The sequence below is a fragment of the Pinus tabuliformis genome, chromosome 6 (assembly GCF_031772625.1).
Source record: "Pinus tabuliformis cultivar Carrire ecotype Pingquan chromosome 6, CPIR1, whole genome shotgun sequence".
NCBI classification, from domain to species: domain Eukaryota; kingdom Viridiplantae; phylum Streptophyta; class Pinopsida; order Pinales; family Pinaceae; genus Pinus; species Pinus tabuliformis.
The window spans coordinates 1904831371-1904856761 of record NC_142292.1 but is presented as its reverse complement, the minus strand read 5'-3'; the positions used below and the strand labels follow the sequence as shown (position 1 = coordinate 1904856761).

Sequence of the window (25391 nt, the reverse complement as noted above, 5' to 3'; positions counted from 1 at the left end):
GAGCATCGATGATTTAAATTTTCTAGGGTCTAATTCAGTGTAAGTTGTGATCAACTCGGGAGAAGATCCAAAGATCAGGGGAATTTAATGTCTTCTTCTCATAGTATGTGAGTTGGTCAATTGGAATAATTTTCCTGTCATGGGGGAACATCATTAGACTAAATACAGAATATTCTATTGCTTACATTACATACCTATAACTTCGTCCAAGAATATTATAATCCAACTGTGCATGCAACACTTCGATGTCTATGAGCACAGTTTTACGTGAAACTGGTACTGGAATGCCTTGGTATAGACCTATGTGAATAGAAGGGCACTCATCGTATTCTCTAAGAGTGATGTTAGATGGTTTGAGTTTAGGAGATCCAAGTTTTTCCCAAACTATTTTGGACATAATACATGTGGATTCCCCCTCATCGACTATGCAATGGTGGATGGTGATATTCTAGATTGAGACCCAAATTCAAAAAGCGACAGTTGATGGAAGATGTGGGGTGGATTTATCCAAGTCAAATACCATTAAAGAGAATTGACAGTATATATCGCTCCTAATGTGAAAAGTAAGGCTTTTCGTTGGGTTAGTCATGATTGCAAAACTTCCAATGCTAACACATTTGAAGGAGTTTGAGCTAAGTCATCAACTATGTTATAGTTGTGAGCATCCTTTGAGTTCTTTCCAGCTCATCGTAAAGGACCTTTAACCATCTTTTGGATGGGTTCCATGGCGTATCGATGGATTTTCAATGGTGTTGTAGGTGCGGAAATAGTCTAGGTGGAAGGATTGGTTTCGGGTGGTGTTATGTATTCTCAGTTGCACGTCTGCAGGAGAACTTCTTCCCCGGCCATGTAAATGTCATAGTTTGAGTTACTTTGGGAACTTCCTCTAGGAGAGATTTAATAGTTCCGGGAGGGTTACTGTTGGGTATTTACCACTCCTTGATGGGGGAAGGGATGTTGCAATATTGCAGGTTGTTGGTCCGCCTCCCCCATCCCCCATTGGCTTTCATCCTTTTCAACTCAGGGAGTTGAGGACAATGATGGGTGTAATGACCATATTCCCCGCAAATGGAATAAGCATGATTATTCGTAGACTCGAGTTCCTGTATTTCCTTTGTTGGTTGGTATTGGTGTGTCCCTAGTTTTGATTTAGGTTAGAGTTGCCCCCGATCGGTGCCCGCGGAGGTTGTTGTTGGTTGTTTCCCCCCTCGCCAGGCTCTCCCTTTGGCTTGCTCTTTGATTTTTTCTTAGAAGCGTTAGGTGAGTTAGATGGGTTCAGTTGTTCAACCAATTTTTGTTGTTGAGCGAGATAGGGTTGCTCTAGATTAACCCTTGCATTAGTCCGTGCTAGTGGGTTATTATGTTGAGGTGCGGGGAAAGGGAAACACTGATTCATTTGTCCCTGACTGGCATATGATTTATGGGAAGGGGGAATTGATTCCACATTCCTATGGGGGTATTTATCGCCCTATGTGTGAGGATATGGGCCACCCTGCATCGTAGGGTATTGGCCACCCTACGTAGGCTAGTATTGGTTGACCTGTATAGCAAGATTATGCATAGGCATAGGCTGGCCAGGGTAATGCCCTGTATGATGTGGTGGTGGTGTTGTAGCACCGAATGGTTGGCCACTATAAGTGTATCCAGGCTACTAGAAGGTGTTGCCAAGTTGGTTCTGGGCTATGGTCCCAATCAACCCATCGGTAGCATTTGGATGTGCCTCGTGTCTCTTATTTAAAAGTTTTCAGGTGGGGGGCATCTGGAAGAACATGAAAACGTTATCCAGACTGTCTGTAGATGAGCTCTAATTGTTGAGATTTGATAATGGCCTATTCCTCATTTTGTGGGGATGAATTTGCCATATATTTTGAGATTTCCAATGTGAGGGATATCCAAAACAGGTCAAGGAGGATTTTGTCTTCCAAATGTGCTTTGCACAAGCTACAATGTTTCCGCCATTCATGGATTTGATCTGATATGTGTGTAGTAGGTGTTTATTTGAAATGGGTAAGGAGTTCCAAGCCCGAGTCCTGACAGATCGAGAACTAGAAGAACGTAAGGAATGTTGTCGCTAGGGAACTAAATTTCCCATGCGACCTAGAAGGTTGGTCTATGTACTATTTTGTTGTAGGCCCTATGAGGAGGTATTGAAACAGTCGCAATCGAATAGTATCGTTTGTAAAACTATTGGATGAACACCAGTAAAAGGTCATGAAATGATTTCTTAGGTCTTCTCCTTGTTTCCCTTCTAATTTTGGAACATCCAAAGGGAGCTTGGTGGGCATGGATGGCCAATTTTGGTCATGTGCAATTGATTCATTGGTTAACTTGCTTAAATCAGGAAGATTTAAAGATGCTAAAAATGAGATTTGTATGTTGTCCGTCATCACAAAATGATTTTGAACAGTTGTAATTAAAGGGGTTTCCTAACGAGAATGGTTACCTTAGTGAGTATCGTGTGGACTCCTAGGATGGGAGTTGTGTGGCCTCCTCTCAGGTGTTGCGTGAGGGGTCCCCTGAGGGGTGGTGAATGGGGTGCGTTGACGATGAGGGGTCGCAATTAAAGTTGCACCAGTAAAGGAATATCTTATAACAATGGTTGTGTGGTTTCTTCTATGCCTAAATGGTGAGAGACCACGCACACCTCCTGGTAATGAAGGGAGGTTTTGAAAAAGTTTAGTTCGATGAGGAGCCAAGGGGTCACTTATGGTGTCGAGTAGAGTGTGTGTTACTTTGTGTGATTGAGGGAAGGAGATAAATATCAAAATAAAGTGAAAATAAAATGATTACTTTCCCTTTAGCTTATGTTATGTGATCAATCAAACAAAAAATGGTTTTCATTTGTTTTTTTCATATGATAAAAGATCCTTTATAGACCTATTCATCCTTGCCACTCTCAAAGTAATTGAGCCTTGCAGAGATATCTTCTGATGGGTACTGGGGCAACGTCTCGAAAGAAGCGGCGACACTTTCTAGCAACTGAAGAATCAACCAAGGTAACAGATGAGGCTTTAGTGTTGTCCGCGCCTCCACCTATAGGGATGGATGCCCTATATTTTGGCCACTAAAGAACCTTCGTCCCATGTGTTATCACAATAAACTTTGTTTTTAAATGTTTTTTCATAAAAGGCTAACAGTTTTAGTGTCAACTCTTTTGATGTAATAAACAAGGAAATTATTGATAGTGGGGATATCAACGTTTTAGTAATATGATATCGTCTACTATAGAAATTTGCTGACAATGGGCTCATCAACAATTTCATTTTGACTGACAGGCCAATTTTCAGCACCAAAACCAAAGTTTAAATTTAAAAGTAGCGATTATGATGACCACATCACCGTCAGCGATATCATTAAAACATGTCGTTATCCTATTCGAAGGGGTAAAAAAGTACTAGTTAATAAATTTTCTCCGTCGCTATGAGTGAATGTTATTATAATGAGTTTACCATACAATACAAATTCTATTCGTAATCATCACCTCAAGCTTTGGAATCATTCACTTGCACAACTATAATATTCCACTCCACGTGTCAAGATATTTTACCATGTCCCGTCAATAAATTTTGTTTTTCACTTCGGAGTTAATCACACTTGGCATTGAACCCATTTTACTCACATGGATTCAGGATCGAATCCTGAGAATACCATACAACGTGATGAGAAAGGGAGGTAAAGTAAATCGTTATGAGCCCAAAGCACCGATTTGCTAGACATATACCCTTATATCTAGCAATTGTTTTAGCAAACTAGTTGGAGTGAGTTTTTCCATGGCTGTACCGAATACCACGATGCAGTGGCTCGGTCTTTTGCTCAGGGATTTGATGGAAATTGTGTGGAAGTTGGAGGTCTATCGTTTTTAGTTACAGAGTAGTCAATTGTTGAGGCCACGACTTTACCAGCGAATGGAGAAAGGATTTTTCACAGTCACGTGTTGGCAGGGATCGATGTCCCTTTGTTTTTCAAAGAAGAGTTCAAGGGGAAAAACTGGAGGGCCAAAATTTAGAAGGAATGGTTACAAGACAAATGGAACGTCCCTCTTCACCTTTGTCAACAATACTTTAGTTGCGAATGGAGATTCAATCAGGTAAACTTCTACCACTTCTACTTCCTTACACATCTAGCTGGTCAAATTATAATTAATACCTATTTTTATCTACTAAAAAGTATTAGGCATATGGAAGCTAGGTTTAGGGCTCGAACAGAACCCTCCTCCCATTTTATATATCACAAAGTTCTTATCAAAATCCTAATCGAAAACCAACTAGCCAGGGCAGAAAGGACTTGGAGCCACTTCCTTTTTTTGGGAGTTTTTCAACCCCAACCCCTTAAAAGGCAAGGAGGAAGACCAAACACTGCTAAAAGGGGGGGAAATCCCAAAGGAAAAGCCCCTATTGAGCCAACTCCTAGCCAAGAAAACATAGAGGTCCCATCTACATCCTCTAGCCCTAAAATCCCCAAAGTCTACTAGAGAAAAAGTGTCAGGCTCAGTAAACTAGACCCTGCATCCCCTATAAACCTACCTACTGATATCAACCCTCCCCAGGTTGTGAGTCCACCTATTGAAGCCTCCCCTGCAGACACAGCTAAACCAGAAGTTATTAAAGGCAAAGAAGTAGAGATTGAGACCCAAGAGGATGAAATGTTGTTTGAAGTTTTTAAAGGTGGAAAAAGACCCCATACAAGGCCAACAAACAAATTACGATACAAAATTAAACTTAGAAATAACACAAAGTTGTCCAAAGAGGTTATTGATATTGACAATATGCCACTGAAGGACCTTATCATCAACAGGAAGAAGGCTATAGGATCTAAGAAGAGCAGAGACAAAGAGACTGTGAAGAAGGGTCCTATGGAGATAAGATAAAGTAAAAAACAAAGACTGGAGAAGGTGGATGTACTTCTCAGGGAAGTTAGTACCCTCAACTAGGAGGCTTGGGGGAGTAAACTTGAAATTTTGTTTATATATTTCACAAAACAAGGTTATTTTTTATCGCTGACAGTCAGCCTAATAATTTTTTACATACAACGAAATAATCGGGAAGCTGACATTTCCATTGTCAGCGTTTTTTATGAAGCTGAAAGGTCCATTGTCAATTATTTTGAAACGAAATTGTATATCCACTGATAGAAGATGATACAGGGACGAAATATGACATTCAATCTGTCAGCGATTTTGAAGCAAATATGGAGCGCTAAAATCTCCGTTGTTAGCGAAATTCAAACAAAAGGAAATGCTGACATTCACACTATCAACAATTTTGAAATTGACAGAAAAGAAATGTTGACAGACAGTTTGTCAGCGAAAGCTACAATTTAGAAAACTAATGAAGCTGACAACGACGATATTAGTGATTTTCACCAGGAGATTTGAATGAAAGAAAGGATAAACAGAAAGGTAGTTTTGGTGGAAACTTGATCCAATTTTGCAGGGGGGCTGTTTTTCCAGTTAGGATGTTGTGCTATCAATTAGGGACCTATTTCTATTTTTGAGGAAGATAGTTTGAAAGATATTTCACTTGACCTATATATCAACATATTTTCCAGCAGATATTTTTAGGAAAAAACTAAATGTATTTAAGTTTTTATTCACATGCATGAACTTGAAGATATTTAGATATTTTTAGATTATTGTAATTAATCTGAAGACTATTATTTTGTAATCATTTGATGTAAGGTCTATAAAGACAGTTTATGAAGAATGAAGAAGGGTTGGATTTTACTGAAAACATTTGCATTCTGGTATATTTGAGCAGTCTTAAATATATTACAGTTTTTTATGAGCATTTTATAGGAAATTCATGTGTTGTAGTTCCTTGTCAGTTTTCTCTTTGTTATAAAAACTTTCTTTCATGTTTGAAAAATGTTAGTATCTGAGATTGGGATTCATTGATGCTCCTTTCTCATATTTATCAGCCATTAGTATTTGTTACCTCAATCAGCTATAAACCTTGTCTCACTTCAGTTATTTTCTTCCAAACTCTCAATTTGTCAAAGGATTTGCTGCTATCATGCTTTTTGTAGCTTGCTCATTAGATTTGTAGCATTATTTGTTGGAACTGGACTCCATGCCCAATGGTGTGCTTTATAAACAGTCCAACCAGTTTAATCATATGAACTAAATCTGGCCACAGAAATCAATTGCAAAACCTACTATTATAGTGACCTAGTGTAGTTGAGTTTTAGGGAGAGATCCCTCTCCAGGTTGAAGGGTCGGCTTTCAACCTAAAAGAGGTTCGAGGTTATCTTGGAGGTTTTATCGTAGTCAAGTTTAATCTAAGTGATAACACCACGTGAGCATTCGAGTCTTTAGCTTCTTGGTGTTCAGTTATTAGTACCGAGCACTAGACAGGTCAGGTAGCCCCAAATAGTACCGCACGCACTGGACCTAAGTCGAACCCCCTCTGAATCAGGTCTCTTCCATGCTCAGGTATTCTTTTCCGTGGGATGATTGAAGGATTTTAAGCACCCTAAAATTCAACTTCTATGTTTCAAAGATGTAACATGACCATGGCATCTTATGGGATTCCTACCCCCAATGATCCTAACCTAAACTATTAATTCTTTTGTGGCCCTTGTGGGGAATTTAGTTGGTTCAATTTATGGTTTCTTTTAAGGGTCTTGATTCTCTTAGGGTGTGAGATGTAAGCCAAAGCAAGATAAGTACAAAAAGCTTCAGAAATTGGATGCCTTCTTATACAAAGCTTATATAAGCTTAGTGTGTAATGTGTAATTGTGTGCAAGTGGGGAAGTGAACATACAAAGTGTGATAAGATGTGGATATGTGATGATCATTTTCAATATCCTCCTAATTTCACTAAGTTTTGATTGTTCCTCGCATGAAAAAGAAATAATCCATGGATAATGAGCCACTTACTCTTTTTCCTATTACAATATTTGAGTTTCAACAAATGGAGATGGAAACTTAAGTGCTTTAAGAAAGTTTTCATATGAAAGCCCAGGTTCGTCTAGGAGATGCAAGGGAAGCAGAGATTACTTACTTTCTATAATAACACTTAATCGTAGTCCCAAAAATGAAGAAAAATAAATGCTTTGGTTTGTAACAAGATTTATGGATGATGGGCCACTTACTCCTTTACTAATTAAGATATGAGAAAGATGTAAAAAAGAGAAAAGATAATCTAATTAACCTACTAATTGTGATTAGTAAAGGGGCTACGTAATCTAAACTGATTGGGGAAAAAAATTGTAGAGGTGAAGGAAATTCACTAAAGGTTGAAAATCACCTGAGAAAAGTGAAATTACAATTATTTTTATGCTTTTTGGAGACTACGCGGGTTTTACTGTGCACAAATGCGCCTATGCGTATATCTAAACAAAATTCACAGCTACGTGTCTATCTGAAAGAAAGTCGTGTGGTCAACAACAAAAAAAGTGAACAGACAAGTTTTTTAGACGACAACAAGTCCAAAAGGTCTGGCAAATATTCAAGAGAGAAGTTGAACACCCAGTGAAGTGATAATGTGCAAAGAGGGTCCTGCAAACATAACAGTTAGAGTAAATAAAAGAAATTAGTGGAGTCGCCAATTACTGTAGTAGTGTTTTTGTGGCAATTAGGTACCAAAAGACACCTTCTTAGCAGTTGGTTGTTCCCTGCAAAGAAATACAAACAATTTGGTTGTTGTTAGTGGACAAGCATGAAGAAACAAAGCATTACAAATGGTGATAACAATGCATATACAAATATAAACTAGAACAAAGAGGTAAACACACAAATAATGCTTAATGAGTAAAACAAGTCAAAAAAATTATGGAAAATGGCTCCCTTTAGTGACTGCTATTGGTAGAAGATGAATATTAAATACTTGAAGAGAATTCATTAAGCTATGGTGCTCAAAAATCCTCAGCAAGGAGGTTCCTTTCCTCAATCTCTTTGCAAGCTTCTCCTCTCTATCAAAGAAGTATCAAGGCTCTCTCAGTGGTGAAATCCTCTCCACACTAGAATGATGGATTGCGAAGAAGAAACTTTGCTGACACAATAGTTCTCTACTTCTTTTGCTTCAACATTGAAATGAAGGATTTCTCTAATAGCAATTTTTCCAGCATAACATCATCTTCCCTTTGGTTCTCCCATGGCCTGTTTATATAGAATTTTTTGAATCTCTCTTCCCTCTCTTCGTTCATGAATGAAAGTGATATATGAGTTGAACAAGAGGATTCCTTTGAGGGCTACATATCTTCAGGGCGACTTGAATTCGGTTATCCTTGATTGGAACATGTCAGAGAATCATCTTCCAAATGTGGGAAGTGGTCCCAAATTTGTTGAGTCAACCTTTTCTTCAACCGTGTGACTTTCAAAGGAAATGTCACACAATTATAATTTATTCCTGAGCATAATCCGCGCAGTCCAATTTTATACATAAGACCTTAGGAGAAATTATATTTTTTGAACTTCATAATGTCTTCAGCTAGAAAATCTTCACTTGTACATTTTGCTGGAAAACTTTGGGCATCTTTTGGACTGTACAAATATGTGTACGATTTTCCGGTGTTAACACTAGTATAGGCTTATTATTTTAATGGTACTAATAGATGTGTGTTATTTTAGCACATAATACATTCTAGAAGTGAAAAGAAAGATAAGGATGTCCGGTAGAAAGACGCAACTTAGAAGAGGGAACATCTCCTAACCTTATTGAGATGGTGAAGAGTTTGAAGCAACACGTTCAGAGTTGCAAAGAAGAAAATGAAAGGTTGATCAAAGAATAAGAAAGATAGGTAGAATTGAATGTAGTTTTCTTGCAAAGTTTGTCTAAAATTCAAACGCAGTTGCAACATGGACCAAATGTTGTTAATGATGGAAAAGACCCATCATATAAACGTGATATCCCTTCACAAAACCAGAAGCATGAATTGACTATCAGTGATACAACAAAGAGTGCATTGAATAAAATACATGAAATTAGGAATGTGGTTATTTCCAATGAAAACTCCTCCTTTGATTCCTCTCATGATGGGACAACTAACTCAGATGAGATGAGTCATAAAAACTCACATAAGGAAAATAATAATAATCACTATAAAGTTGCATTGTATGAAGTATTCAAGAAGGAAAAACCACCCACCCTCAATGGTGAGATCAAGAAAAGTGAAAAAGTTGAAGCATGGCTATTACAATTGAAGAAATACTTCCATGTGCATGATTATTTAGTAAACATTAAGGCAAAAGTAGCAATATTTAACATGCATGGAAAGGCATCCATATGGAGGGAAGATCTGAAGAATGTGAAAGGAATATAAGAGAAGGGCATCTCTTGGAAGTAGTTCAAAAATTCCTTCAAAAAGAAGTACCTATCAGAAAGTTACTATGATGAAAACATCAAAGAATTTCACAATTTAAAGATTGGACAACTCACTATAGAAGACTATGTGAATATAATTTTGGAGTTGTTACACTATGTTCCCTATATCAAGGATAAGAAAATGAAGATTTAAATATTTCCTCAATATTACTAAGACCAGATAGATTTTGATGAGCCAAAGACTATGGAGGACACCATAAGAAAAGCTAAGTTCTATTATGAACATTCAAAGCATAAAGAAAATTATAAAAAGTATTGGAAGAGGAAAAACAAAGATGGTATGAAGAAAAAGAAGTCAAGATTTCAACTTCATAAAGTTTATGATATCCCTTCACAAAACCAGAAGCATGAATTGACTATCAGTGATACAACAAAGAGTGCATTGAATTAAATACATGAAATTAGGAATGTGGCTATTTCCAATGAAAACTCCTCCTTTGATTCCTCTCGTGATGGGACAACTAACTCAGATGAGATGAGTCACAAAAACTCACATAAGGAAAATAATAATAATCACTATATAGTTGCATTGTATGAAGTATTCAAGAAGGAAAAACCACCCACCTTCAATGGTGAGATCAAGAAAAGTGAAAAAGTTGAAGCATGGCTATTACAATTGAAGAAATACTTCCATGTTAATGATTATTTAGTAAACATTAAGGCAAAAGTAGCAATATTTAACATGCATGGAAAGGCATCCATATGGAGGGAAGATCTGAAGAATGTGAAAGGAATATAAGAGAAGGGCATCTCTTGGAAGTAGTTCAAAAATTCCTTCAAAAAGAAGTACCTATCAGAAAGTTACTATGATGAAAAAATCAAAGAATTTCACAATTTAAAGATTGGACAACTCACTATAGAAGACTATGTGAATATTTTTGGAGTTGTTACACTATGTTCCCTATATCAAGGATAAGAAAATGAAAGATTTAAATATTTCCTCAATATTACTAAGACCAGATAGATTTTGATGAGCCAAAGACTATGGAGGACACCATAAGAAAAGCTTAGTGCTATTATGAACATTCAAAGCATAAAGAAAATTATAAAAAGTATTGGAAGAGGAAAAACAAAGATGGTATGAAGAAAAAGAAGTCAAGATTTCAACTTCATAAAGTTTATGGAAAGAGTTCAATTAAGACTTTTCAAGCAAGAAGTAAGCTTCTGTGGAACTATCCTCTGCAAAGTGAGATGAAGCCAAGAAAAAGTGTGGAAGGAAAGATAGGGGATCATAAAAGGATTCCTTTGGAATGTTGGGGTTGTGGAGGAGAGTAATTACTCCAAGATTGCCCCCATAGGCAAGAGGAAAACAAGAGAAAGGTGTACCAAGTACAAAAGGCCAGTATAGTCCATGATGTAGCAAGAAAAACCTCTAGGATTCATGCACCCTTGGGCAATTGACAAGCAGATCATCAAGCATTTGTGGTTGACATAGAAGGTACAATTGCTCATCACCCTATTTCCATCTTGATTCATTTTAGAACTAATCTTAGCTATATTTCACCTCAAGATGTTGATGCAAGTGTTCTTCATAGAAGTAAGCATAAGAAATCATGGCTAGTTCAGCTAGTTACAATCATAAAAAGGAAGGTAATTGAAATGGTGGAAGCATACCCAATTGTTACGAATGGGTATCAAACCCAAGTAACTTCAAACATATTTTCTTTAGGGGCATATGATGTTTTAATTTGCATGGATTAGTTAGAGGAATATCAGGTTAGGTTGAACTATTGTCATAAGACATTGGAATCTATGGATAGGAATGGGTAGCCCATAACTCTGAAAGGCATAGAAAAAACAATGACTATAAGAGAAGTATCAACAATACAATTAAATAAATGTTACTGAAAATGATGTTAGTTGTATATCATACATGTGTTGGAATTAGGAGGCAATGCAAAAGAAACACTTAAAGACATCAAAATTTTGCATGAATTTTAGGATGTATTTCTAGAGAAATACCAAGACTACCACCTAAAAAAGAAGTAAATTTCTCCATATATCTTATTCTAGGAGAAGTGCTAGTGTCCAAAGTACCTTACAAGATGAGTACTCATTAATTGATAGATTAAAGCTTCGGTTGAAGGAAATGTTGGACAAAGGGTATATCAGACCTAGTGTCTCCTTGGGGAGCACCATCTTTATTTGGGAAGAAGAAAGATGGCACTCTTAGTAAGTATCTAGACATTTTTTTTGTTTTCATTGATGATATCCTTATTTATTCAAAGACAAAAGAAGGGAATGAGAAGCACCTTCGAATGTTATTATAAAGGCTATGAGAGCACAAGTTATATGCCAAGTTTAGCAAGTGTGATTCCTATCAAAATGAAATCCCTTATTTGGGACATATAATTTTAGAGCAAGGAGTTTTGTGGATACTAATAAGATAAAGGCCATTAGAGATTGTCCTACCCTAAGAAATATCACGGAAGTGATATCAATCATGGGACTTGCTACTTTATGTTTGAAAAATTCTACTTTACTCATTGGGATAGAATATATTTCAATATAGAATATATTTCAACATAGAATATGTTCTCAATAAAAAAGCAGATTTCTTGCATTGCTTAAATATGAATACATTCGCATATTCTTGTTATATCTGATTTAGTGTTGAAAGTATATTATACAACAGATTGTTTAAAGTGTTGTGTGTATAGTTGTAAAAAATAAAAGTTTGTGTCACTTAAGATGAAACATAGAGTGCATTTTAAATTTGGTATTAAAATTAAACATAAAATGTATTGTAAATTTGGTAATGAATTAGATTTGAAAATAGAGCTACAATTAAATACTAATCTCAGAATTTTAATGTGATTGTATAGCAGTGAAAAATAAAATTTTGTGTCACTTAAGATGAAACATAGAGTGCATTGTAAATTTGGTATTAAAATTAAACATAAAATGTATAATAAATTTGGTAATAAATTAGATTTGAAAATAGAGCTACAATTAAATACTAACCTCAAAATCTTAATGTGGTGATTGTACTCCCAGAGACATGAAATTGAATTTAATTTATGTAGAGTACTTACATAAATGAAAGTTGTGTGCTATAAAGTCTCATATTTATTGGAATCAGAATGGTTGAATTTGTGACCTTGAAGCCTTTCCTAGCACTTTGAGGAGAAGTAAGGCCAAAATAGCTAAGGCAGTGAAAATAGAGAGTCTGATAGAAGGCTTCAATGTGCAAATCCAAGAGGAGAACCAACACTTGGAGGGGGTAGTGGAGTTAAAAAGGGAACTTGAGACAATGGGCAAGTTACTTATATTTGTTCAAAAGACCAAGGAAGTGCAAACACTTTTCATTGCTATTATATAAGGTAGCACCACAGAGAGTCTGATAGAAGGCTTCAATGTGCAAATCCAAGAGGAGAACCAACACTTGGAGGGGGTAGTGGAGTTAAAAAGGGAACTTGAGACAATGGACAAGTTACTTATATTTGTTCAAAAGACCAAGGAAGTGCAAACACTTTTCATTGCTATTATATAAGGTAGCACCACAACAGTGACATGCATGTTAAACTCACTTTCTATGGATCTTTCTCAATTTTGAATAACATACCAAAGACACTTGAAGGAGAGGATTGGGATAAGTACCTAGTTGTCCAACAGACCAAGGAAATGCAAATGCATTCCATTGCTATTGTATAGTCTAACACTGCAACTTGACAAGCATGGTAAGCTCATTCAACATAAATCTTTGTCAGAATATATCAAAACCATAGATTCCAAACTTATATGGCAAATTGGCTACAATGATAAGAGCTAAGCAAGAGAAACCAAAAGATTGTAAACCCCCTTATATTTAAGCATAGACTCAAGCATGAAAGCCTACGTAAACCAAAGGATTGTAAACCCCCTTATATTTAAGCATAGACTCAAGCATGAAAGCCTACGTTTGAGTGGACGAGAGAAAGCAAGTAAAATCTCAGCTCAAACTAGGGGCATCAATATAACTTTGGTCAAGACAAGAGAAACCAAAGAAAAATCTATTTCGAGTGAAGAGAAAAGAAGTGAAAATTAGAGTGCACAATCGACCATTTCAGTGTGTTTCTAGAAGCTTGAATGAGCACTGTACAGGGATGTTTTTGCCACCTAAATCTACACCCACACTTGGAAGACCAAGCAAAAGCATTGACGAACACAAACCCAGACCAAAGAGGTATGTCAACACATGTTTGGTTGGTTTGTTTCTGCTACAAGAAGAAAGACCACGAACACTGATGTTTAATGGTTTATTGGCATTATAGTTTATGTTCCTTCAATAAGTAGAATGGGAAGAAACTTTGCCAAGGCAACAGCAAGTTTAGAATAACACAGATAAGAAGAGAATGCTAAGCAAACCTTGCATTAACAAGATTTTTTTTGCTAAAACTAAAAGTTCACTGGACATTAGTGAGCCAGCCAAGTTTTGGAGAATTCATCAGAAACTTCATCCCAAGTACTACACATCCCCAGAGAAGAAAATTTGGAGAGCTGGTGGTAAGGAAAAGGAACAAGGAGCAATCACATCATCTCCACCAATGAAATGGACAACAAACTTATGCCAAATGTAGTACCCACTCGATGAAATGTAGTATATACTCAATGTTTATGTGCCATTCTGCAGTGGAAGCATCCACCAATGAAATGGACAACAAACTTATGCCAAATGCAGTATCCCCTCAATGAAATGTAGTATATACTCAATGTTTATCTTCCATTCTGCAGTGGAAGCATCCACCAATGAAATGGACAACAAACTTATGCCAAATGTAGTATCTACTCAATGAAATGTAGTATATACTCAATGTTTATCTTCCATTCTGCAGTGGAAGCATCCACCAATGAAATGGATAACAAACTTATGCCAAATGTAGTATCTACTCTATCTTTATCTTCCATTCTGCAGTGGAAGCAACCATTCTTGGAGATTTGTCAAAACGTGAAAAAAACAGATAACAGGTTTTGGTTTTTTAAAACTCCATAAGAGCCAAGAGACAGCTTTGATCTGCAATAAGAGAGGAGGCAAATATGCCGGTAGAAAAAAGAAGAATGAAATTTGAATTGAAGTTTTTGGGGACCAAAAGTTTGTAAATGGGGAGGTGTAATCCAAAATGGTTCCACAATATGCTTTTATTCCAAATTTCATAATTAAATTTTCACAAAGTTTGAATTGGCAAAGAGATGAGAAGATGAAACCACCTAATTTGATTATTGGTCTTCCAAGCAATGCTATTAAGAAAAAAACAGTCGGAATTGATGGGCAGTGAAAAGGAAAGAAAGAGCACAAAGAGGAAATGAAAAAGAAAAACAGTACAGAAGCATGAGGAGCTTGGGAGAAAACATTTGATTAAAAATTGAAGGTTGTCTCTCAGCGCATTGAATGTTAGTTTTCCTATTTGAGAACATGATAAAATCTGCATTGAATGTTAGTTTTCCTATTTGAGAATTTAATAAATAAATTGAATGTTAGTTTTCCTATGTGATAACTTAATAAAATTTGCATTGAATGTTAATTTTCCTATTTGAGTTTCCATATTAGTGAGAAGGAAGGAAAGAGAGCGAAAGAGAAAACGAAAAAGTAAAAAAGAAAAGCAATTATAGAAGCATGAGGAACTTGGGAGAAAAGATCGATGGTTGTCCCTGAGCCAAAGCAATCTACAGTCTGCAATTTTGTGGATTTGACAATACACAGAATTTGCATATGACTCACCTTAATAACTATTTCTTGAACTTAATAAAATCTGCATTGAATGTCAGTTAAACAAGCTTTCCTGAACTTAATAAAGTCTGCAGTGAATGTTTCATATTATCTAATACGTTTGAGCATACATGTGTCTGCATTTTCAATTAAAACGCCCTCCAAGTCTTTGTGATTTGAATGCTTCCTCCAATATATTAATGAATGGGTAGAAATTTTTTATTACTAGTAATTAGAAGGAATTCTATGTAGGCACGTTCAAACAGCAGAAATGCTTAGACAAACAGGTCGGCACACTGGTCACCATCCTCTTTTAGATGGCCGAAGATTTTCAGGCATATTTTAAAAGATAACATTTTGTCAACAGAACATCTAAATGCAAGAATGGTGACTTGATAAATTAGAAAGGAAATATAGATTTTAATTACAATTCAGCATTTCCAAGCCTATTCTCATACAAAGCCAGACAGTGCTGGGAGAAATTCAGCTTTGAGGAGTTTTAAAAAAGACCGCTGGAAAACTCACAGAATGGTAGCATGCAACAAATAATGCATATAAAAATCTTCCCCCGTCTCTCCCTTTATGGGCGACAATTTCTCTGCTCCAAATAGGACAATTGCAAAATGATGCAACAGTCTCTTCAATCCCTCGCCTACATAAGCCAAATACTGGCCTGAATTCATATCATAATTTAACAACTGATCAATCGAGATAAAGTTCTGCAGTATTACCAGTTTTATATTCCGGTCCATGACAACTAACATAGTACAAATACTTCACATACAAAGAAATACAAATCAGGGAAAAGATACTGTCTACATCGATTGCATCGGCTTCTCCATTAAGTTTAACTCATCTGTCAATCCTATGACCCACGATACCTCTCATCAGGTCTCTGCAATGCCAATTCTCCAGCCTGACAAAATAATGGACATCCACGGAATAGGTTTCTGCAAGGCCAATTCTCCAGCCTGACAAAATAATGGATATCCAGGGAATGAGGTAAAGCATCGTTGTATTTCTGCAACACGAGGGTACAACACTAATTCCGTACAGGTATCTGCATATTCTCATACAACTCATACATGAACTTTGTCAAATCATCTCACTGCCTTTCAGTCAGTAGCGGTTGGATGATTGATCCTGCGTTACAGAGATAGGAGGGTATTAGGTAACTCAGTGTTTAATGTCCAATAAACATTGACTAATGGGGCAGGTTTTTAGATAAAAAAATAATACACTACAAGGAAATCCCTGCAACAATATCTCATGTGTACTCTATGAAATCGAACATTGCGACTCCACAAACTATTTAGATGATATACAGATCTAAAGAGCCTGTGTATTAGATGATATATAGATCTAAAGAGTGTGTATTACCTGCAATCTCTCGTTGTGCAGTCCTTTCTTTTGCCTTGGCAATCTTGTCCACAAACTCTGCCACAACCAAGCGGGTCAAAAGAAGGCCAGAAATTAAAGATGAAAGCGTGAGCATAATGAATACACCAGTCCATCCATCTGTAGAGATAAAGCCAGTTAGAAGTGGCCCCAAGGCAGCCCCAACAGACCCAGTACCATCTATAATAGCCGTAACGGTTGCCAAAGCTCTCGAATTGCCCCTAAGCGAGCTGTGTGTACCGAGATCAGCTGAAACGGCCGTGGTAATTAGTGCATAAGGTCCATTAACAAACAGTCCGGCCATCATCATCAACATAATATTGGCAAACATTGAGACACCTCCATAAACCCGATATAAAATGAGAGCTGGAATTGCACAGTACATGAAACTAGCTGCCGTGATAGCCCTGGCATCAAGTCTATCAGAAATATGGCCTGCGAGAATTCCACCCACTACTCCTCCCAAATCGAATAAAGTTGAAAGGTTTCCAGATGACTTAACAGACAAATACTCGCCTCCTATAGCTGCAATATCCGGAAAAAATCAAAAGAAATTAGAAAAGATTCAATAATTTAATAAACTCCTAGAAGATCTTCCTCTCCCAGATCATTTCCAAGAAAGAGCTTAGTAAAGTAAAAGGTTATCATAATGCCCTACTTGTTTATGAAATTTCCAATAATATATTTGAAACAGAAAGTGTCACATAGACGGGTTGAAGATGAGATGCGACTAACATGCTAACCATTTTGCAGATTTAGTCAAAATAGGTTAGAGATAATAATTGCACAGATTTAGACAAGAGAGGTTAGAGATAATAATTGCACAGGGTTAGTCAAGAGAGGTTAGAGATGATAATTGCGATTTCGGTGCTTTGCAGATATGATACAGGAAAGTCTCACATAGATAGGTTGAGGATTAGGTGCAACAAAAACTTTTCTAGTAGTTTAGCCTTCAGGTGATTTCTCCAACTAATGGAAGATGGTTAATTCATATCCAGGAGATGTGTTGACTACAAATGCAATTAGAACAACTCCAATGAATCAGGCAGAGACTAGAGCTGCTAAGGAATCTCGGCGGTTAACCACAATGGGAATTCAATTATGTGTTTCTCTTCTAAGGTAGAACAATTTCAATTAGAACCAAAACATCATTTGGAAAAATTGAGTAATTAGTTTAAAGTTCTAGCCTTCAGTAACCTCTTAAAATGCTCAGAAGAGTCAGTAACTGACTAAAATTTCACCTGTATTACTGATGTAAAATGGTAACCAGTATAAAAATGTGTAAGCTACAAGCTTAGCAAAAAAGAGACAAAGAGCAAATGGGGCCACTCCAGGTATCTTCCATGCCTCGATGAATCCAACGGCGTTAGATGCAGTTGAATCTGTTTCGTTCATCTGATCCTCTGTCTTGGGTCCTTCACCGTCCTGAGAATCTGCTTCAAAAACGATGGCCGTTTTCTCAGTAGGGCCAACTTCCACGTCCTCGGTAACGACTTGTTTCTTTTTCCTCCTTGGGTCATAAGTTGAAAGGAGCCCAATGTCCTCAGGAGTGACAACCAAGAACAAGAACACTATAATGCCTACAGAGGCAATAAGGGCACCAGGAAGAATGAATGACCATCCCCAACCATACTGTAAAACACCCGCTGCAATGAGGGAACCACAAATGTTACCAACAGAAGTATGGGCATTCCAGATACCCATTATCAGTCCCCTTTTCCGCTTTCCGAACCAATTTCCAACCACTGCAACAACAGAGGGCCATCCTGTCGCCTGAAACATCCCTGCCACCATTTGCGTGAACAAGTAATAGTAGAAATTGTGTATGTTCCAGAAATAACCCATACCAAATAGCGCGACAAACAAGCCACTGCCAACCATTCCCACTGTTAAAAACACCCGGAGATCAACCCTGTCTCCAAGATGTCCAGCAAAATACATACCCAATGCGTACACAGATAGAAAAGCTACATCAATTTCTCCAAGCAAGGCTGTTCCATCCTTTCCATTGAAAGGAGCCCATCCTTCAGAGCTAGAATAAGCTTTTCTGCTTGAATTAGTGGGATGTTTAACAAATATCATATTAAGCAGCCATGACTGGCTGTGATCACTAATTCCATAAGGCAAGTTGTCACTAGTGCTGTCTGGATCCAAAACACTCTTTACTATGCTATTAGGCTTACGCGAGGCATGATAACTAGCATAGGCAATGAAAGTTATAAAAAGTACAGAGTATCTATATGTCCGGCGGCTTGCATCCCTGCCTCTCAGTGCTCTTATCAGCTTAATACCCGGCGGAGGACTTCTAGACCTTTCCCCTTCTTCTGAACCCATGGCTACCTAATATCTGTCAAATTTATAAAATTATGTGCTGAAAAAAAGCTTCAAGCTCACCCTCGCTTCTAGGTTTATATCCGCTCACAGGCACACAGAAGAAGACCTGATGAAAACAAAGCATTCATTTGCATTAAAATTTGTCCGGAATCACACAAATTGAACGATAAATTGTCCGCTTTCGGTTAAAGCTCAGCATCATGTACATTATTACTTTTTTCAAATATATGCAAAATACCAACCTTTCATGAAGATAGTCCTCCGCATACAACCAAATATCTTTTGCCGGATCAAAACTCGGTTTTCTTCAAATTCTAAACCCTTAATAGTTTGTAGATGCATTTTCTTCAAAATCAACATAATATTGGCCTCTCATGAACAGTTTCCTCCGCATACAAGAATACATTTCCTTGACGGTCATCAAATATCAGTCCTCTTCAAATTCCTAAACCCTCAACAGCTTGCAGATGTATTTTCTTCAAAGTCTACAGAATGCTGGCGTTTCATGAACAATCCCCTCCGTATACAATGAAAACACAACACATATCAGTGTCCTTCAAATCCTATACCCTCAAAATCGATTGAGTACTAGCCTTTCCTGAACAATCTCCTCCGTATACAACCAAAAATACATCAGATATGAGTTTTTCAGATCATAAACTCTCAGCGTTTTGTAGATGTATTTTCTTCAAAATCAACAGAATACCTGTCTTTCATGAACAATCCCCTCAGCAGAGAATCAAAACACATCAAATTTCCGTCCTATTTAAAGCCTAATCCCTCAACAGCTTCAAGATATGTTTTTCATAAAACACCGTAGCACTAGCCTTTCATCAACAATCCCCCCGAATACAACCAAAACACATCAAAAACTAGCATTCTTCAAAGCCTATATGCTTAACACCCCATATATCAGCATTTTCTTCAAAAATCAAGCAAATACTAACCTTTCATCCATAATTTCCAATTTCCTCCCCCCAACAAACCAAATATCTCCTTCAATTTCATATACTATGAATTTTCTTCACAACTGGAAAAGAAATCGCAGCCTCTTTTAATATCGGCGATCTTGAGAGCTACTCTGCTCGCTCTCAGCTCAAAAATCATTCTTGACTCGACTCTTCACACGAACACCCGCGTACCTCAATCTTTGGATAAATTCCCCGTAAATCGGCAAAAAAAGCACACCTCTGCAAGAATTTTCCAGCCCTTGAGGTTCCGTGATCGATCCTTTAAAAGATAAAAAAAAATGAACAAAACTTTGAAAAAACAAAATCTTTTTCAAACTGGCCCCCCAAACTGCACTCGCACACCTCGAACACATAAAGATCGCTTCAAACATGCATATTTTCAAAAAATAAAATAAATGCAGGACAAGACGCCTGACGAACTGCAGATTTTCACAATCTCTCCACGACGAGACTCCGGAAAACCGCCAAAAATTACAGAGCGAGCAATCCAGAGCCAGACCGCTCAAAAGTCGACAAAAACACAATAAAATCACAGATAGGGATCGAGTCACGAGTGCAACATCAGCGAGTTTCCATACAAGCCAGAAATTCACAGATTTCAATCAAATCGGTGCACTAAATGCAGGAAAAAGAACCCAAAACTTCGAATTTTTTAATACTTATACGTCTCAGACCCGGTCGAGCTGCTTACAACCGATACACCTCGTTTCAGCGTGCAGTTGACACCCGGCTTCCTCGTCGACGTGTCAGTCGGTCCATCTCGGAAATTGCTTCTAAATTACTCCCCCTGTCCTCCTGCGTCGCATCTCCAGGATGTTTAATTCAACGTGAAACCTTCATATTCATATGCTGAAGGTCATGGATTTGGTAACGAGGGGAAAATTCGCAGCCGCTGAGTATATTCCTAAAGAATATTACAACAGGGGGGACCATGCTGTGTCAACGGCTGCCTCTTTTTCACGTCATTTTATAATTAAATATAAAAGATTCTAATATTGGAATGCCAGAAGCATATTCCTTGAGTACATTCCGTATCTAATACGAAACCGTGGTTAAACTCGTGTTAAGTCCTTAATCACGCCATGCATTTTATGGGTAAAGGGAGTTACGAAAGTTTGATTTGGGGTCGCGTTTCTGATTTCAAATTTATATTAATTTGTTTTAAAAAGTTAGTTTAATTTTAATATTGTTGTACGTTTACTAATATTATAAATATTTTTATATTGTATGTTATATTGATATATTTTTAATCTCAATTGAATATTAATTTTTTTATATTTTTTGTTTAATTTGTTTTAAAAAGTTAGTTTAATTTTAATATTGTTGTACATTTACTAATATTATAAATATTTTTATATTGTATGTTATATTTAATTTATAATTTCAATGATGATATATTTTTAATCTCAATTGAATATTAATTTTTTATATTTTTTGTAATGGTAATTGAATATTATTTTTTAATGGTAATTAAATATAGTTTTGATGGTTATAATTAGAGTTGTTATTTTTTAATTTAAATTTAAACTTCATTTTATGATATATTTATTTTTAATGAGTTTTTTTTTAATTTGGAATTTAATAAGTATTTAGGAAATTTTTCATAATCTAGATTTTAATAAAAAATTATAACATTAATAAAATTTTATTAATAAGGGTGATGATTAACACTTATTAAAATCGAAATAGTTTTTTAAATTTTAAGAAAGCAAGAAATTACTTCGAAATTTTTTTAGTTAGAAATGGATTAAAGACGCATTCCAAGATTATTTTAGTTTCGCTACTTCAAGAAGGTTGAGATTGGTAGTGTGAAATATTTTGAAATTTAGATTTAATGTAAGTATGACCCTGACACTCTAAAACATTGTTTTTCATTTTTTACTTTTTTCAGTGTCACAAAGGTTACAAACTCTTTCATCGTATGGAATTATCTAATGCTCAATTTATTCTTTAAAATAATTAAGACAAAAAGGTATTTTTTGATTTCAAGATTTGGGTTCATCACTTCTTTATAATATCTTAGCTTCATTTTTCTCTATAACTTATCGCCCTGCAATTTCTTTTTAAATTTTGATGTAATAATATTTTTAATATTATTTTTATTTTACAAAACGATCTCCTTTATATCTCAATAATCTAGCTAAAATTTAGTATCCATACGCTCTCTATTTGAATTTAAAATGATGATTTTAGTTAGAGATGAAAACAATGGTAAGAACTTCTTGCCTTTTATATATTTTTATATGGTGGAAAAACCTATCATAACTAAGTTGTCAAACCAATAGTGAGGACAGCCATCTTTGGGTGTTAACCGCTAATGCAAGGTGACTCATAACCATTATTCAAGGAAAACTACGCCACTTGGAATAACCCCTTGTCAACCATCTCTGGTTGTTAACTGCTAATGCATGCTGACTCATAACCGTTATTCAAGGAAAACCACTCCACCTGGAATAACCCCCTAATAGTTCCTAATGGGGTTGGCTTTCACTCGTGCCATAACCCCCTTTTCAACCATCTCTGGTTGTTAACCACTAATCCAAGCTGACTCATAATCGTTATTCAAGGAAAACCACTCCACCTGGAATAACCCCCTGATGGTTCGTAATGGGGTTGGTTTTCACTTGTGCCAGATGTCTCTGGGTCTTGGGCCATTAACTTGAGCCCCTAATGGTAATAGAGTTGGCTTTCACTCGTGCCAGATACCTCTGGGTCTTAGGCCATTAACTTGAGTTCTTAACCAAACAAAAACAATTTTAAAACATATTAATTATTCTTATTTTGATTTTATTTTTTAAATTAGTTAACTGTAATATAACAATAAAAAAAATTAATTTAATTTCATAAACTATTAATATATTTTTTTCCTCCCATAACCAAAAAAAAATCCTATTTTATTAAATAGATAAAAGGAAAATCCAATCAAGATTGTCCAATACTTATTACAAACTCCTTTAACCACTACAATTGAATCAACCCCTGATGGTAGTGAAGAAGCCAGTGACCCTTACTATATCTCAAAAGGTACTCCCTTCTCATTGGATCCCATGCACAAAAGTCTCTTTTAAATGATGATCCATATTCCAATACAAGTCAACATAGTACAATGTATTTATTCCAGCCAAAAGAAAAATTATTATGCTTCTGCTCAATGGATTTAATTTTTGTCATGACCGTATTAAAGAAAAACAGAGTATTATATTATTAAGGAAAAACAGATTATTGAATAACTAAGCAAGGAAAAAAACACAAATAAAATACTTGATTTATTATTCTCCTGCTTAATGGGTTTAAATTTTTTTAATTGACCATATTAAAAAAACAAATCACTAAATAACTAAACAATCATAATTAAGAAAAATAAAACAGAAAAGAAAAGAAAGAATGAAAATATATACTGTAAACAAAAACATTATAGTGGAAACCCATGCGAAGTAAAAACTTTGATGATCTTATTCATGGTTTACAGAACAATTATATGCCTCTTCTTTGATGTTTTGGATTTCATAGGGCTACAAGAATATTAATATTTAAATGTTGGGTTTATAAGGTTTTTTAATTTTGGGCTCTTTTATATAATAATTTATCATTATTTTTTTATTTAAAAACATGGGAATCAATTATTTGATGTTTTTTTATTATAATTAATTTTTTTATTTGGAATTTTTATTAAATGTTTTTTATTTTTGAGAAATAGTGATGTTAGAATGATAATTGTATGAACTTAATCAATTTAGTTTCTTAATTTTTCAATTTTATTTTGCATACATAATGAGTTTGTGTAATGAGTTTTATGGAATTTATGTAGTAGCTAAGTATTGTTGGTTTTTGATCTTACTTGACCATGGTAAGTGTTTCACAAGAGTGGATTCTCATGTTCAATAAAATATTGTCAACAACTTTGTTGCTTGTGTCATATTTGTTGATGTCTTTGTTATTAATGCCATGCTATGTTCAAAGTTACTTTGTTTAAGGGAATCTTGTCATAACCTTCGTTGTTAAGAGAGGTTTTATTGATGAACCTTTCATTAAAAACTATTGTATCGAGAGATAGGTATTGACAGCATGCTTTGCCGAAATCTCTATTGGTGATGGCAAGCTTGTTGATAACACACTTTATGTCAAATGCTTCTATTGCTAACCATGTTTTTCCTACTCTAGAAGTAGTACCAATTTCACACACAATGAATAATGTGTTTTCACTATCAAAGCATTGTCTCTATGCCAATGTGCCTTACTAAGATCAATCCTCTTATGCTTAATGATTCACCCCTTATCCAATGTTTCCTATGTCCTTAATTCTCTTGCTTAACAAACCTCTTCCTTTGTTTAACAAGTTGCATATTTCCTCAATAAGAGTGTCTTTCAATGCATTTCAATCGATGTCCTTATTCTCAATCTAAATTTTAGATCAAATGATAAAGAATATACATCAATTAGATTCCTCAAATCATGCAAGGAATCTAGTGCTTTATATTTGACTAATACAAAGAAGCAATTCATAGTTATCAGTATGTCCACATTGAACATCTTAGAAGCTAATTACACCACAGTTAGGAAAATTCAAAGGAAAAGTGCAAGCATGGAGAAGTGTAACTTTTAATTTTTTTAAATGTAAATATATGGTCTTATTATTCAAACAAAGACAAACAAAATATTATACCTTAAATAATTATAACTTTAGGTTAGGCAAAGGGGTCACAAAAAATGAAAATCAAACCATGAATCAATAGTGGTCAAATCAATGATGTTGAATATATCAATGGTTTTGAATGTATTCCTCATGCAGTACCACCTTTTATGAAGGGATATGAAATTTTAGATATGTATCTTGTCATAGTAGATTTATCTATATATTATTTTTTCAAAAAAGAAATATTCTTTAATATTGAAATATTTGTATTAATGTGTGGAAGATATATATGTACTTAAATTTTAGGCTTTGTGACTATGTCAATATTCACAAATTTCATTTTATATTTATAAATATTTGATAATATCGATTTATGATAGAGATTCATAATAAAAATACACTCTTATTCCTTGATGTCCTTATAACTAGAAACAGTCAAATCAATGATGTTGAATAAACCAATGGTTTTCAATATATATCTCATGTAGTACCACGTTTTATGAAGGGATATGAAATTTTGGATATGTGTGTGTCTTGTTATAGTAAATTTATGCATATAGCATTTTTTCAATATATATATATATATATATATATATATATATATATATATATATATCTTTAATATTGGTATATTGGTATCAATTTGTGGACGACATGTATGTACTTAAATTTTAGGTTTGATGACTATGTCAATATTCACAAATTTCATTTTATATTTTTAAGGATTTGATGATATCCATTTATGATAGAGATTCATATTAAAAATACACTCTATTCTTTAATGTTCTTATAACTAGAAATATAAGTGATTCACTTTATATTCATATCTAATTGTGCTACCACAAAACAAATTTATAATTTTCATTAATATTTTAGTTAAGTTTAGAACTTTTCATCACTTTAATGAAAACCATCTAAATTAACCCAAAAATATAAAATCTCAAAAAAAATATATTAAATAACACTTAAATTAATAAATTCTTCAACAAAACAATTTATATAAATGGTCACTATCACTACCAATCCCAAACCACTAGTGCCAATGT

The 25391-nt window shown here is 35.3% G+C and overlaps 1 protein-coding gene across 1 annotated transcript; it reads right to left on the bottom strand.

The window, feature by feature from the left end:
* Positions 1–15382: 15382 nt before the first annotated feature.
* Positions 15383–20543, bottom strand: LOC149266808 (putative glycerol-3-phosphate transporter 4). The gene is made up of 5 exons (XM_089430993.1): positions 19874–20543; positions 18984–19825; positions 17649–18847; positions 16390–16932; positions 15383–16152 (listed from the first exon to the last, which is right to left on the bottom strand). Exons 3-5 carry the CDS (start codon positions 18739–18741, stop codon positions 16115–16117), a joined length of 1674 nt encoding a protein of 557 aa, XP_089287119.1. The 5' UTR covers positions 18742–18847; positions 18984–19825; positions 19874–20543; the 3' UTR covers positions 15383–16114.
* Positions 20544–25391: the final 4848 nt, after the last annotated feature.

What these genes read in the sequence shown, in the direction of transcription:
- LOC149266808 (XM_089430993.1), bottom strand. Translation starts at nt 18,741, where the DNA reads ATGGGTTCAGAAGAAGGGGAAAGGTCTAGAAGTCCTCCGCCGGGTATT. An exon ending in ATTTTACATCAGTAATACAG is followed by an intron (nt 16,933 to 17,648) that starts GTGAAATTTTAG and finishes CGGATATTGCAG; the next exon opens with CTATAGGAGGCGAGTATTTG. An exon ending in TGCACAACGAGAGATTGCAG is followed by an intron (nt 16,153 to 16,389) that starts GTAATACACACT and finishes TCTGTAACGCAG; the next exon opens with GATCAATCATCCAACCGCTA.